General features: G+C 37.9%; 1 protein-coding gene and 1 long non-coding RNA gene across 5 annotated transcripts; both read left to right on the forward strand.

Annotated features, from left to right (window-relative positions):
• The first annotated feature begins 2,783 nt into the window (after positions 1-2,783).
• On the forward strand, positions 2,784-11,539 carry dhdds (dehydrodolichyl diphosphate synthase). 4 transcript variants are annotated; one of them, XM_069141639.1, is made up of 9 exons: positions 2,784-2,903; positions 3,185-3,265; positions 4,716-4,832; positions 4,932-5,074; positions 6,655-6,771; positions 6,886-6,987; positions 7,110-7,224; positions 8,525-8,632; positions 10,259-11,539. In XM_069141639.1, exons 2-9 carry the CDS (start codon positions 3,203-3,205, stop codon positions 10,499-10,501), a joined length of 1,008 nt encoding a protein of 335 aa, XP_068997740.1. In that variant the 5' UTR covers positions 2,784-2,903; positions 3,185-3,202; the 3' UTR covers positions 10,502-11,539. The 4 variants fall into 4 exon arrangements, with proteins under 4 accessions (XP_068997740.1, XP_068997748.1, XP_068997766.1 ...); XM_069141647.1 differs by having other exon boundaries at positions 2,784-2,812; XM_069141655.1 differs by having other exon boundaries at positions 2,827-2,845.
• A 132-nt stretch (positions 11,540-11,671) lies between these two features.
• On the forward strand, positions 11,672-15,494 carry LOC138193536 (uncharacterized). Its single transcript, XR_011177874.1, has 6 exons — positions 11,672-11,883; positions 13,342-13,359; positions 13,690-13,719; positions 13,940-13,987; positions 14,204-14,260; positions 14,838-15,494. It is a non-coding gene; the product is annotated as an uncharacterized lncRNA (long non-coding RNA).
• Positions 15,495-16,078: the final 584 nt, after the last annotated feature.

Genomic DNA, 16,078 nt, shown 5'->3' on the forward strand with positions numbered 1-16,078 from the left:
CCCCCCCCCCAACCCCTCCCGCCCCCTTGCCCCTACCAGAACCACCACCTCCTCCTCCCCCCCCACCCCCCCTCCAGACCCGCAGAGGAGTTTGAGGGCTAACGGCGGTAGCTGCCAGTTGCTCGTGTGCCCGTTGACCCTGGAGCTGGTAACGGCAGAAGCTGGAGGGCGACACCGTCTTCTTTCCTCCACCCCCTCCACCCTCCACCCACCCACCCAAGTGAAGCGCAGCGCGAAAGCGCGAAAGCGCGAAGCCCTCCCCGGCGCTGTGATTCGGCCGATTTGTCCGCGGGCGCCTGTGGTTGTCTCGTCGGTCTCTTGTTGTGCTCCTGCTCACCGTCCAAGCAGGATTCTCCAGCGGAACAAAACCCCCCCCCAAAAAAATCTGAAACTTCTTCTTTGCCATTAAAAAAAAAAGTGCGAAGGAACTGTTGATGAACTTGCTGTCACACCCCAGAGGCGAAAGGTGGAACTACACTGCAGATATGCAAATTGTGGGCTCGCAGAAGTCTGTTCAACAACAACAACAAAAAAATGATCTTATGGATATGTAATGCTAAAATTATGGAATATTTCAGTTCAGTACATTTTAAATTTAAAAAACAAATTTGATAATTTTTTTTACACTTATTGTAAGCCAGTCATTTTTGTTGCAATCTTCAAATCTTAAATTTGGGTTTAAAGCTTGTTTGATAAAACTTTTTTTTTTTTTTTTTTTCTGTTGGCATCAATTGAAATGTCAGGTTTGTTTTATTTTTATCACCTATAATTATTCTTTCCTTTTCCATCTGTTTGTTGCACTGGAGGGTTATGTCATTTTGTTGTTCTTTCCTGACTAATAAAATAAAATTTTGTTTGTTGTTTTATCTCTTTCATGAGCCATTTTGCCTTTTGTTACATCACCAAAACAATGCTTTTTAAATCTTATAATGTATTTTGCTTTGGCGTGTTTTGTTGCCAGTGCAAATAAACAAGCTTTTGTTTTTTGACCTATAGCCTTGACACCCGCAGGTGATAAGCTCAGCCTTCATTTCCCGTCAAGGTCCCCCTTGTTGTTTCTTTTCTCCATCTATAGTTTCTGTGAGGTCATATTTCATGTCTTTTCATTGTCATGCTGGAGTGTGACAGCATTTTTAATATCCCAAGACTAAAAACTCACACACACTCACTCACAACCATTGTCTTCAGGACATCAAATCCTGGATAACTGAGAACTTTCTTTTTCTTACTTTTTGGAGATATAAATACGACTTTTAACATAATTTCCAGCGCATCATCCGGTCCATTGTTTACTATTGTGAGATCACGTAAAAAAAACTCCCATGTGAAAGTTTTCTAATTGCTTGTCCTTTCTGGAAAACAGCTCAAGATAATCTTTCTATCACATAGAACGAAGAAAAGAAGAAAATTCTCAGCTGAAATGAGGGAATGTTTGGGAAAAATAAGACTTAGCCTGTTTAACCATCAAAATATTAGTGCATTAGGTAAATAGAGTTATTATATATAGATGTAGATATAGATATAGATATATATAGATATATAGATAGATATATATATATTCAATTATTTTCCAATAATTCATTTTTGAAAACTTTGAATACCCTGTTTATAAACCTTTTTTAAAGTAAACCAGAATGTGCATTGATGTAAATACTTTGTAGCTCCGGCAAAATATAGACAAGAAGTTAGATATTTGTTCAGGTTCAAAAATAAGTTAATTTGGTTAAAAAGTATTTTCATGTTGGTTATTTCAACAATAGTTTCCTTTTTAATAAAGAAGCAGGTTTTTATTGGCCTATAAAGCCTCTTACTGTTCAAAAGGTTTTACTTTGGAAATCGATGTGCAACAAAGTAAGACAAAAGCCTAAATGGTATTTTTGTGGATACATTTTTTGGGAGTTGAGACAAACATTCAAGAAATTGGTGAATACTAATTAAGATTTTAATAATTTGTAAACATAAATGGTAAACAAACAAGTTGAATCTTTCAAAAGTAAAATTAACAATACCGTTTTTTTGTTTTTGTTAAAGGCCATCTTCATTGAGTCCATTAGATTAGAATCTCTAAATGGAGGTGCCCTTAACTGGCAGGATGAACTTGAGGGAGTACTTGTTCATTCTGCAGAATTGCTTGCTTGGGAATCGCTCTGCATATAGCTGCTCAACATACTTGGACTTGGTCTGTTGTCTTCAAAAGCTGCAATCAAAGCTGCAATTTAATTTTTTTTTACCCTTTTTTAATGTCGTTTTTGATTGTTTGAGGTTTTTTTTAATTATTATTTATTTTTAGCTGGCTATTTGTTGTAATTTTTCAGTTTGAGTCGTTTTTTTAAAATTTGGTTAATAGTTTTTTGGTTTTTTTTTTTTTTGTTACTGTTATTTTTTTGTTTTAGATTTAGCAGTTTGGTTTTAGTGTCGTTGCCTACAACAGCTGATCCTGAGTCCGTTCTTGTAAAACTCAAGTGTCGAGTCTTAACAAGGCAACAACACTTCTATAGTCTACTTTTACTTACCTTAAGTATCAGCCTACTTAAAAATTCATGTTTTTTTTTTTTTTTTAAATTTCTTGGTAATACATCACATCGTACTTTTACGTTTACTTCTTAAAATTTCAAGAAGATCGCAGCTTTACTGACATTGACAATCGTTTGGGCCATCGCTGTCATGTTTGGACTGAATTGGGCGGACCTCGCGGTCCATCCACATGTTCAGAGAATCTACGAACCCATGACAGGAAGTCGTCACGGCGCGCGTACGTCACTTGCCTCCAAATGCGGAAGAGATCGTCATCGTTAAGGCTGTGAGTTGGAAGGTCTGTGAAATGTGTTAAAACGGGAGCTATTTTGTGAGTAAAACAGCTTGTGCTTCAATAGTGTGAATGAACGAAGCGGTTTCGTTTGACAGTAAGTGTTTCCTGGACGATGTGTGACTAGGTTTGTGCTTTTTCAGTTTAGTTAAAGGCATGTCTCGTGAGCCCGGCTGTCGCTTAACGATGAAATCAATCACTATATGATATGAATTTAAATGTTTCTTAAAATAGCACCTCAATACGACACTCGCGTAGTTTGCTGGGATTCTTTCTTTGTAGGATGCAGCATGGGTTAAAACGCTGTACAGTCACAAACCCTCTGCAAATCTTTTTTTTTTTTTTTTTTTTTTTTTTTTTTTGATCACATATTTTCAGATCGTTTGAAGCCTGAAAATGTCGTGGATAAAAGAAGGTGAATTAAACCTGCTTGAAAAGATTTCTGCAAATGTCCTAAAGGTAAGCGCGTGTGTGTTTTATTCCGCGGTAACTAACACCGTCGAGCAGCAGTTTCTTCATCAGATTTATCTCGTGTCACAGAGCGAAGCATCATTATTTCTTTCACATAAAAGAAAACTCCCACGTTTACTGCAGTTCAGGAGATATTACCAGAATCCCAGAAGACTCTTCCGACCATCTGCTTGATGACATTTAAAAAGTTATTATTTTTTTTTTGAAGGTGTGCCAATTTCACAATCAGAAAAAAGTTATTGATCCCAGAAGGAAAGTGGGTCATGGTGCAGTTGCTCACTTTATGGAATATATATATATATATATAAAATATAGTATTATGTTAATATTATTATATTTAATATTAATATTTATAATTAATTATATATTTAATATTATTATATATATTATAATATAATATATGTCTGTAAGCATCTTTTTTTTTTAGGAAAAAATAAAATAAAGAAATATGTAAAATATGTGCATTATACCACAATATATATGTTTTGAACATAAGGCTGAGAAATGGGTACTATATTTATTTTTTTCAATGCAGGAATAGTATGAATAAGAAAATAATGTAAAATATATATATATATATATATATATATATATAATGTTTTAAATTCTTTTTTTTTTCAGCTATTCTGGTCTGGAACAAAACTATTTATCTGCATTGATTTATTGTGTTATTTTACATATTTTTTTTATAAAATAATGTGTCCATATTTATAATGTGAATGAGATGTAACTACCTGAATAAGTAGTTGCAAATTTTAGTTGTTAAAAAAAAAATCTTTCTTTTCATCCAGATGGTTATAAGAGTCTGGAAATACTCCAGAAGAATATGTTGGATTTTCAAACATCTAATTTAATAACTGACTCGAATTGAATAGAAGTACATTAGAATCACAAACTGGTGCTACTCTGTCAGAAGCAGTCGACACCACTGAAGTGCTGCAACTAAACAATTATTTTCAATGTTGATGTATTTACTGCTGTAAATCTTGATGAATTGATTAATCGGTTTGACTATAATTTGCAAGTAAATAATGCAATATGTTGCCACCATTTCCGAGAGCTCAGATCGACATCTTTTGAATTGCTAAACGGTGCTTGTTTTGTCTGAAAAAAATGGTTCATGAGACAAATATTTAAGATCGCTTTTTCTACAGCTTTCAACTGCACCTCACAGTCTTCATCAGTAGATGGAGGTGTGTTATCAGCCACTGTCATGTGTTCATGAAGACTGTTAATTGCCGTTGAAATCTATGGAAATGACTATATGATACATTTTGAGTTCATTATTTTACCACCATGTCCAAGGTCAAGAATTAAACTATATTCGGTTTATCATCCATTTTTACGTGAGAATCAGGCAATATTAGATAATTCATTGATTCAAATTTTTGTCATTCAACTAAATTTTGACTCCCCTGTTCTGCCCTGCGTCTCCCAGGCAGGACCCATGCCTAAACATGTGGCCTTCATTATGGACGGTAATCGACGATTTGCACGTAAGAAAAACATGGAACGCCAGGAAGGACACATGCAGGGCTTCAACAAGCTGGCAGAAGTGAGTTTGCATGAGGACAGGGGGGAAAAAAAACATATGCCATCAGACCATGAAGAAATTGCTTACGTATGCCTAACCTTTCTGTCTCTTCCACACCAGACGCTACGTTGGTGCAAGCATCTGAACATCTCGGAGGTGACAGTGTACGCCTTCAGCATTGAGAACTTCAAGCGCACTAAAGACGAGGTGGAAGGTCTGATGGAGCTCGCCAGGCAGAAATTTGAGAGGCTGCTGGAGGAACGGTGAGCTCTCTAAAAATGTAAAATACATTTTGACTATGCTGCGGTTTGTCGGGCAAGTCACATGTCATAAATCACACTGCATGATTCACAGCTTCCTCAAAATACAGTTGAGAGGAATCAAAGGCGGTTCTCAAGCACGGCTGTGTCGTTAAAGAAAACAAGTGTCTCTTCTTGACCCTCGTCGAGTGACCAATCGTAACGAGACATTTTTCAGACCAGTGTTTTTGTTTTCTCCTCAACGGTCCTTTGAGTTCACTTGTTGTTGTTTCAATGTCAGTGGGGCTCAAAACAACCACAGAGATCTGCTTCAAATATTGGATCTTTTATTATTTGTTCTTTTTTTCTTGGTGCAGCTGGACACAAAAATACTGACATCCTACTGCATTGGGCATTGAGCGAGATGCACTGTGGACTGGCCGCAGGAAGGCCGAGAGGAAGAAAAGCTTGTTGTTGATATTTTGGTTGATTCTGCCTTTTCATTATGATTGCAAAATTCCAGAATATCTTGTTTAGACCTTTTGGATTTTGCTTCTAATTTTACTGGCAAATGTGGGAGACTTTTAAACCAAGTTCAATTTTGACGCCAACACGAAGGTGTGCAGTAGGTGTGTGTGTGTAGCACAGTTCTACAAATGAAATTGGGCAAGACATTTTTTTTTTTTTAAAGACATTACAAGATATTTTCCCTGGTTTTCCTCAAGTAGGAAGATTATACAGACGATTAATTTCATACTGTTTGAGAATCTTTCATATGTAGCTTTAAGATAGATAGATAGATAGATAGATAGATAGATAGATAGATAGATAGATAGATAGTTACAAGGGGACATTTTTTTTGCTACAGCAGCATTATAGGTACAGGAAAGCAATAAAACAACAGTTAAATATAAAAATACACAGTATATACAATAAATAGAATAATTAAATTAAAACTAACTAACTTAACGGCAAAACAATCCCTCAATGTTCCCCTTTAGTCTGTAAATGCTTCCGACAAGACGTTGTGCTATCAGACACTAAGTCCACCACTTAGGATATTTGCATGTGAAACAATTTTAAAATATTGTCTTGTGAGAACAGATACAAAGACTGAATGGAGCATAGTTGTTTGAGGAACCTGTCACTCTCTGATTTATTGCTTTTCAATTGCACCTATTTCTGCTGGAAATATGCCATACGCATTGATGTGGTATGTTGGGGCGCAATCTCCATAACCTTGATGCCAATAACATTAAATGCTACGATTCAACGTTTTCAAAATGTGGATCAAGATGTCGGACGACTCTTGTTTGTACGCTGTAACTACGAGGCTGCTGCCACCAAGTGGAGGGTTTATGACACGGGATGTCTTCAGGGAAACTGGGCTCACTGACTTTTCAGTGGAAATTCCTGCGTAGGCACCTTTGTGTGTCTCTGGGTGAGAAATGCAGACGGACACGGTTCAGCAGCCACGGATAGATGAAGCAGTCTGTTTGTTCTCCTTGTTCGTCTTCGCGCGTGTCTTGTGTTCTTTTTTTTTTTGGTTGGTTGTTTTTTTTTTCTGTCTTCTCCTCTTAATGGCGTTCTACTCTGTCCCACAGGGACAATCTGGAGAAGCATGGCGTTTGTATCCGGGTGCTGGGCGACTTGAATATGCTGCCGCTTGACCTTCAGCAGCTTATTGCCAAAGCGGTGGTCACAACTAGTTCACACAATAAGTACGTTTATTAATTCTGCCTCGATGATCCTCGCCATTGGTGCCTCAACTACCGTGCTTTATTCTATTATGAACTTTAAGTGACCACGGTGGGGTACGAATTCTTGTTTTGCAGATGTTTTCTCAACGTGTGCTTCGCCTACACGTCGAGATTCGAAATCACCAACGCAGTCAGGGAAATGGCCAGCGGAGTGGAGCAGGGCCTGATCAAAGCAAGGTAAGTAATGGACGAGACAGTCCTGGGTTAATCTTGTTAATATCCGATGTTAAAGAGCTTATCGAAAGACATCTATGGAGAGAAATGCTTTAATAAGCTCTTCTTGATTCTGTGGTGCTCAGCGATGTTTCGGAGGCGTTGCTAGGCGAGTGTCTGTACAGCAATAACTCCCCCAATCCTGATCTGCTCATCCGCACCTCTGGAGAGATTCGCCTCAGTGACTTCCTTCTTTGGCAGGTGAGGAGTGAGAACGATGGCATCAAAAACTGTTTGTTTCATTTGAGGATGAGAATTATCTCCTTTTCATATGCCCCCCCCCGCCCCCCCGCCGAGATTTCACTTAAACCTTGAAAAATCACAGTCAGATTGAAGCAATTCATTTCAAAACCTGGTTGAGTACGTGTTGATTTAATACAAAACAGATTTCTGCAGTCCTGGGAGATAGACATGTACTTCACGTTCGGTTGCTCAAGGTGTTTGGCTCCAAAACAAATTTTTGGCCCCAAACTGTCTTCGATACCAACAAAAATAAATCTGCAGTCTTTACATCAGGGTTTGGGTACAGTCACATTCTTACTTTTATTGGTGATGAAATGATAAGTAAACACTGGGTTTCACAATAAACGGCTGTCTTAAAAACAGATCCACGTCACCTACGACGGACTTGGCTGCCTTTGCTAACGCGACCGGCGGACTTGTGCGTTGTGTTGAAGGACACACCGTGAGCATTTGGAGGGGAATCTCCGTTTAGTCTCGCGACGACACATCAATACAGTTATAAGATCGCTGCGTGTCGCCTGCTCCAGACCCTCCGCAAATAAAACAAGCGCAGAAAGACGACGAGGTTAGCTTCATGTGTTGTTTTTTTTTTTTTTTTTTTTTTTTTTTTTTTTTTAGCTGACAACACTTGTTTCACAATAATCACTCTCTGGGCCAAAATGCCGATACCACCGGGTAGAAACAAATCCAAACAGTTAATAATAGGAAAAATACGCCCATGAACAGAAAATAACAATAGAATGCGTTTTGATTCAGAAACATGACAACACCTACTTCTCCCAAAGGGGATTCGATCAAAAAGGGAGGAGGGTCCCAAAGAATCTATCCAGGGCAGGCCACCACAGAAGAAGAGCGCACACGGGAGGGGCTTTGAACTTAAACTAACATTGCTTTTTTTTTTTTTTTTTTTAAGGGAGGTGGCAGAAAGATTTTGCGTAATTACAATGACCCGGTTACACTAAGCAGAGGGAAATTTTCTTGTATTTCTGTGTAGCATTAACCAATAATGATTAGATTATAGGCTTTCTCTTGGAAACACAGACTGCTTATTAGCGCATAAGATTTTTCCAAATTGCTGTATGCCAGGAACCACTAAGTATTACCTCCAATTTAGGCCTGCGACCTATGATAGGCACTTATTCACCCAATAAACCATATTATGTAATACTTTGAACTGTTAAAGCATCATTTGGTTTAAACACTTTACAGCTTCTCCTCAAGAGACTTACACTGATGTTCATTCGTCCTCCATCTACAGACTTCCCACTCCTGTCTAGTGTTTCAGTCAGTCCTGTGGCCGGAGTACTCGTTCTGGAACCTGTGTGAAGCCATTCTCCAGTATCAATTAAATCACAAGTCCATCCAGGTACGAATTATATCGACACACAATTCCTTTGTTGTCCCCAATGTGGGAATCTTGTGTTGAAAAGGGTGCAGAGAGAGAGAACATCTGAGGAAAAACTGTGGACTTCCAGTGAATTCAGCTGCTCTTCTCTCATTTTTGTGACTTTAGTGTTGCAAGGTAATATCCTGATGGCTGCCTCTGAGGGTCCATGTGGGACCGAAGCGGTGCAACAGAAGTTCAGACAGACGGCACTAAAGCAGCAGTCACAGAGTCCATCTAAAAACAAAGCCATTTAAATGGTCTCCGTTATATCTGTATTAAAACTCAACCATAGTGCTTATTGGTACTGAACCTAATAGGACATATTTTGCGTAGCTATCACACTCACAAAATCGTATGTGACGAGGGGAGGAACATAAAAAAGCATAAGAACATATTCCAAATGCAAGAAAACTCTTTTGGCATATGAGGAATAACTCTCACATGTACACTCATCAACATAACTGAAAGATACTTTATGGGATATTTGCTGTATCAAAGTGTTTCCTCAAAAACTGACAACTTAGACAAACAACAAACATTTCCAGCCTCATCATGATAAATTATATTTACTGCAGGTTAATGTATTATAACATTATTTTGTCCAACTTCTGCATGTCACAGGTATACTGATGCTGAACATACTTTTCAGTTTACAACCCCGTTTCCAAAAAAGGTGGGACGCTGTGTAAAATGTTAATAAAAGCAAAATACCATCATTTGTAAATCATGTTCACCCTATTTCGTTAAAAAAAAATAGACCAAAGACAACATAGGACATGTTGAAAGAAATTGTATTGTTTTATTAAAAACATATGCTCATTTTGAGTTTGATGCCAGCAACACATTTCAAAAAAGTTGGGGACACGTTCAGCAAAAGAAAAAGCAAGGAAAAACCCGGTGGAACATCTCACAGTAGAAAAGTCCAGGTGCTCAACTGGCTTTCAGTCCAGAACCATTCAAAGCATTTGCATCATGAAATGTATGATAAAATGATTAAATGAAAAATACGACAAAGGAGATCTTAACCTTTTGAGAAGCAGAAATCTTATATGAGGCACCAATGGGACCACATTTCACTTTCAAAACTCCAGCCACTGGTCTCCTCGGTTGAAAGAAGAGATGATGCAACGTGCCCCCGGCCCAACGTTTTTGAAAGGCGTTGTTGGCATCAAATTTAAAACGAGCAAATGTGTTTTTATAAAACAATAACATTTCTCGGTTTCAACGATATGATTGATATGTTGTCTTTGGTCTATTTTCAATTAAATAAATATGGGTTTACATGATTTGCAAATCATTGCATTCTGTTTTTAATTTACATTTTACACACCATCCCAACTTTCCTGAAAATGGAGTTGGGAGTTGATGAAAATCGTAGATTTGATTTGATTTTTTTTTTCTACGTAGTATACATCGTTCAAACTCTTCAATGAGTCACGTTGACACCTGTGCTCTTAGCAAATACAGAGTAAATCCCTCGCACAATAGCTGCTGTTGTCTTCCATCACATCAATTCAATTCAACTTTATTTACATCGCGCCAAATCACAACACGGGTTATTTCGTGGCACTTAACCGATTGCCGTGTACCAAAATTGTATTTCAGAAAGCCAGAGACCTGCATCGAGAGCATCAGGCCCTGCAGCAGCTGGAGTCGGATCGCACCTGTGTGGCGGAGCACCTGACGCATCACGGGAACGGAAAGCCCGCCGACGCCCTGAGAAGACAAGAGGCGCTGCTGCACTACGCCGCCTGCCGGGAAGAACGCGTTCAGGAATTCCTAGAAGCACTGAAGCACAAGAGAGACTCTTTCTATAAAGACTTATGCAGTGAAGCCGTCTCGGCCTAAGGAGGCTCAGAAGAAACCGATCCTCTGCCGGAGTTGGGACGAAACCTCTCTCCGTCCTATTCCCCAAAAAGGGCTTCTGGGGAAAATGGGAGGAGCAAACAGCGACCGGGAAGGGTTTCATTTCGTCGCTGGTTCGTACAAGACGAGAGGACGATTTTACCCCTATGGGGCTGTAGAGTACTTGTGATATTTATGATTGTAGATTTAAGAAGTCTAATACGTGGAAATGTCTGGTCAAGATGTAGTTAAATAATTGTGTAAATTGTCTGTCAAATGCATGTGATTGATTGGAGGCTCAAATAGTGTGCGCAAAAGCCACAGATCCTTTGTTTTGGAAATGCTTCCCAAACATAAGTGGAACTGAGTACAGTTTAGTATATTTGTTGAGGTGTGAAGAAAATGTTTTTTTTTGTCAAGTGTGATTTTGATGACATAACTATATTTTGACCAGCTTTCTTTAACAGAATAAAGTGATTACTGTACGTTAGATGGAGTGATGTGCAATTCACTCTTTTGTACTCCGCATGTCTTACATCTTCGTCTTAATGTATTGGAATCTGATGCCTTAACTTGTACAGCAGGTTCAGCTGACGTTTTAGCAAAACCAAATTACTGTATTTGGTTTGGATTCATGGTGCCTTTCTACCACCACACAGCTTTCAGCCGTAACATTTTTATTTCAAGGACTACATACAGAACAAGCAGAGACTTTAACTCCCAAGTTGTTTTTTGTTCATTTGGGAAAAACAGAACACAAAAACGATCCGTCTGTTACTCAGTTTGCGTAATGAAAAAGAAAAAAATACCGAGCTTAGCATTAAATATGAATAAGTCACTCAAAAAGGGTAAAAAAAAAAATGAAATCAATAGAAATGTATATTTTAAAAGCACAATCCAAACAAAGAATACTAAGATGAAAATAGTTTTGATTTTACAAAGCTTTAGAAAACCTTGGCGTAGAAATGCACTAAACTGGACCTGCTAACTGGATTGTAATTAACTGCATTTTTTTTCTTTTTCTATTAAAACCCGAGTCAATTACAAACTGTCGATACAGCGCCCCACCGCGGCACAGTTTGGGATTTTTCCAAGTTCCCGCCTGCCTCTTTAACAAATGGGCGGTGCCTCAAACCACGTGACGCATTTGCATCCAATGACAAACGTCGATACACAAAACCGGTTCGAACCGGTTTCGTTCTTATATTTCAGTGTATAAACTACAAAAACATTCGTTTGCATTATACATTCGCCATTTTACGTTGCGACTGGACGGTTGTCGTGTGTCATCCCTCCGAAAAAAAAAAAAAAAAGCCCCTTCCACGGCTATATTTTTTTTGTGAGCTTTCCGTTCGTTTCCAGCCGACAACATGGGCAAAGCAAAGGTAAGATTACGAGGTTATTTTTTTATTTTTTTTTTGCAAGTCTGTGCATTAGGTTTCATGTCGGTAACACGAGGTTAACGTTAAGGCTGCGTTTGATATTTTCTGCATCAGAGGAACGTCATCATCCCTAATAAACGTTTTGAGCAATGGCGGCCCGACAGTACAGACATGTCTAAGCATCTCCGTCGAAAAAAAAAAATAACAAGCTTATTATTCTCGATAGTCACCACTTAAAATATCCCGCAACGAGTTAGGCACATGTGATAACCGCACATGTTATCTATTTCTTTTTTTTTTCTTTTTTTTTTTTTTTTATACCGTGACGTCTTAATATTTGGCGGGTGCAGCCGTTGACATTGCTGCTGTGCAAATATTTCTGGCACGGTCTCGTCTCTCCCCTCTCTTATGGAGGAGGTCGGGCGATATGTTGACAGGGTAAAAAAAAACAAACAAAAAAAACAACAACGCAGCAGCAAACTTTCCGTACACGCTTGTGTGAATGTTTTATGTAACTTGTCACGGCCGCGTGAATAACGCGATCTTAAAAGGCGCTAACGTCAACGGTGCGTGGTTATAAAGTAATCAAAAAAAAATAAAAAAGATCCGAGCACAACCTGCTAATTTGAGGAAGGAGGTGGGGGGAGGGGTGGTGGAGATTTACCGTTATTTGTTTTCATTGTTTTGTAACGGTAAAAGTCATCTTTTTCCCGGAATGTAAACTCAAAACGTGTTTTAAACGTTTTGTCAGCCGGTTTGAGTAAATCAATAATACTTTAATATGTCAAATTAATGCAACGTTTCCGTCTACAAAAGCATTTAAAATGCACGCAGCGATGAGGTTGTTTTTTTTTTTTTTTTTTTAATGATATGTGTGAATTGAGTATTTTATTTGTTATTAGTAGGATTGTGAGTGTTGTCTGTTGTACGCGCCAATTTTAATCGTGTCAATGTAAAAAAAAAAAAAAAAAAAAATTAAAAAAAAAAAAGGATTTGACGTTTCAAAATGTCCCAATAAGTAATCAGAGGTGCTTATTTTTCTTTCGAGTAAAATCGATACGTAAATTTCGTAGTTGTTTGCCATCAACCTCAGGAGGCTCGCGTTTGGCAGCGTTTATTGTGCAGCTACAGATTAGTAAAGTAGTAATCTTATCAGTTTCCCAACAGCTGTCTGCCTGCGCGCACTGATACAAAACAAAGGAAGCTGTCAGCGCGCCAAGACGGTGTCATGGTGACAGGACAGCCCGAATTTGAATTCAAATATGCGCGGGAAGATCTTTGTCAACTTAAATGAACAGCAGGGCGCCAGTTTAATTTGTCTTTCGATGTTTGTGTCCTCCTTTAGACAAGATCATGTACTGCATTTTGAATGTCATTGTGATATTTTCGTTATTTTGAGTTGTCATTTAATGCTGATGTTCAAACAGTAATTTTGTGTTTTCTCTTTTATTTGTCTTGCAGCCAACTGTCCCCCCTGAGGTATGTCAAAAATAACCCATTTGTTTATATGCTTCATACTGTATTATTACTATCATATTGCAAAAATATTGTGAAAGTGTGCAACATCAGAAAGTAATTTAAAATGTAATTAGTCATGTTTGATATTGATTTATTGATGTTTAATATTGTTTTGTTATACAAGTCTTGTAACTGAAATATTTATTTTAGTTAGTTCTTGGTGTCATGATTGTCATTTTGACTGGGCAAGCTATCTGACGCCCCCTACAGGCCGTTCACTGTTGTGTTTACTTGAGGCAAAGTAATGCAATCTGTATTTTGACTCCCGATTTTTCTTACTCATGTTTATAGGAAAGGAGAACCTCTCCGCGGCTGGCACTGGTAAGCTTTTTAAAAACATAATGAATTAATGGGATTCATATTTTGTGTGATATGAGGAAGTAACAAAACTTCGAGTGATTCCTTTGAGGTTACAGTAAAAAAGCAGGGATGATTAGATCGTAACATGATCAGTGTTACTTGCTTTTATATTTCACGGTTGCATGCTCTCCTGTTTTGTAATCTATTGTCCCATACAATGAATTATCTTCTTGTTTTGCAGAAAACAAGACCTGCACCAGTGGAGACCAAGAAAAAAGCAGCTGCAAAGGTATAAATCCTGACAACCCGTTCAGATCATGACCGAGTAGACCTCTGCGAGCTGTCCGTCACATGTGAAACTAATTCATTTCCTTTATGAAAACTGAGATCCTCGTCACTCTGGGGAAATCCCTTTGGAACACTTCATTTTGTCCAGTAGCATGTGATATTTGTACAACTGGCAGGACACTGCTAACCTGTCATTTATTGTCATGTTGTTTTGTAGAGGGCACCCAAAGCAAAGAAGGCCAAACCAGCTGAGAACGGGAACCCCAAGGCTGAGGTTGGTTTCTGACAGTAGAAATCGTACACAATATACATGCTTGTAGGGAATTTGTGCTGTTTGTCTTGTTATGCTACATCATCCAGTGATGCTACCTGGCCAGTAGATCAGAGTTTGACGAGGCCCTCGTATGATTTCACTGGCCCAGCAGCCGTAAAACAACTTTATTTCCACATTTATTATACGTAATATGAAGAACAGCGACATTCCCCTTAGATGTACTTGTACGTGTTAGAAGAACAACTTGTTATGGTAACATTTCCGCAAGTATGGATGGCTTCGATAATAAACTTGTATCAAGGACTGACACATTGCTGAAAAATCTCAGCTTCCCACAAGTTTATCATTTACTTGTGGTGGTGCGGCAGTGTGTTGCCGTGTATCCACAGACTCGTGTGTGTTTAGGGGCAGACTGTACGATGCTCTTAATATAAGATTTACCTAAAAATGACACTTGGTGATTTAATCTACCCGGGCAAGCCACCCAAGTAGAGCCTATGTAGGATAAATGCTGGATCTGCAGAAATGTATAATCAATGCATATAACATCGCTGCTGTCTTTTGTTTCTGTCCTCAGGAGCCAAAGGCTGAAGCCACTGAAGCCAAATGAATAACGGTTGATGTGCTCACTCTGTGTACTTGGTGATTGTACAGTTTTAAATAAGTATTTTTTACCAAGTTTTATATTACAAATGTCATTTATAGGTTTGTTTTGGGCTTGCACTTGATGTAACAAAACATTGTTTTCACATTCATATCCATTTTATATCCATTTTAAAATGATTACCGTCCATATCTTGTAGACGTGGCATTTTTAGTTGGTCTAATCCAGTTTTTTATTTTTTATTTTAAACTGCTGAGTAATAGATATTTTGCAACAAGTTGGACTTAGAATCTAATTTTAAACATTATAAGGCAGCTAAGCATATTAAAATTTGCAGGAGAATAGGAATTTTGCCTTTTTATCTCCTTGTATTTTAATATTGAAATAATAGAAATTGCTTACCAAATGTTTTGAAACACTGTATGTCTACATGAGATCTAGTCAGTTAAAATGCCACAGAGAAATACCGTTATTAGGTCAAATGTTTAATACATCCCAAACACATGTATGATGTGAACCTGATCATCTGATGAAAAGTTGTGTTAAGTTATGTTTCTGTTAGGAGAAAAGAAAGCTTTTCTGACTTCAATGGTTGATCTAAATGTTCTTGAAATAAACTTTTAAAATGTCCTTTCGGAGTTACTTTATTCTGACTTGAAAACCTTGTTGAAGCAACATGAAATATTGAAATAATCCTGTAAAAAATGAATGACATCTCAATATGCGATGCAGTTACCTTGAATGCCATCATCACGAACCAAAAACAGGCTCCTCCATTTTGGCAGGACATCCATTTTAGATAGTTACCCTCCCCCCGATGTTGTTTTTGTTTTTTGTTTATGACCGCTGAGGCGAGTGGCTCTTGAAATACTCGGGTTTTATTTTCAACATGCTGATTTTTTTTTTTTTTTTGATGATGATTCATTTTTGCATACTTGTTATCTTAAGATTGTTTCTTCACTCTCAGATCTGAGATTTTACTTGGGTTAAAGAATCAAGACCACAGTGTAGAAATATTAGAAGTATGTGTCCTGCATCAAAAGTGTTACTAAAGAAAAAGCACAGAAGTATCATTGGCAAAGTGTACTTAAAAATATAAGTAGTTAATGCACACAGTTTATCTAAATGCTTGCTTTGATATACTGCGTATGATATTTAGCCATTTATAGTAAAGGTTAGCTGGTCTTGATGGAACTTATTGATGGTCATATTGT

The sequence above is a fragment of the Embiotoca jacksoni genome, unplaced genomic scaffold (genome assembly GCF_022577435.1).
Source record: "Embiotoca jacksoni isolate LCO1_2020_lvr unplaced genomic scaffold, fEmbJac1.0.p SCAF_11, whole genome shotgun sequence".
Classification (NCBI taxonomy): Eukaryota; Metazoa; Chordata; class Actinopteri; family Embiotocidae; genus Embiotoca; species Embiotoca jacksoni.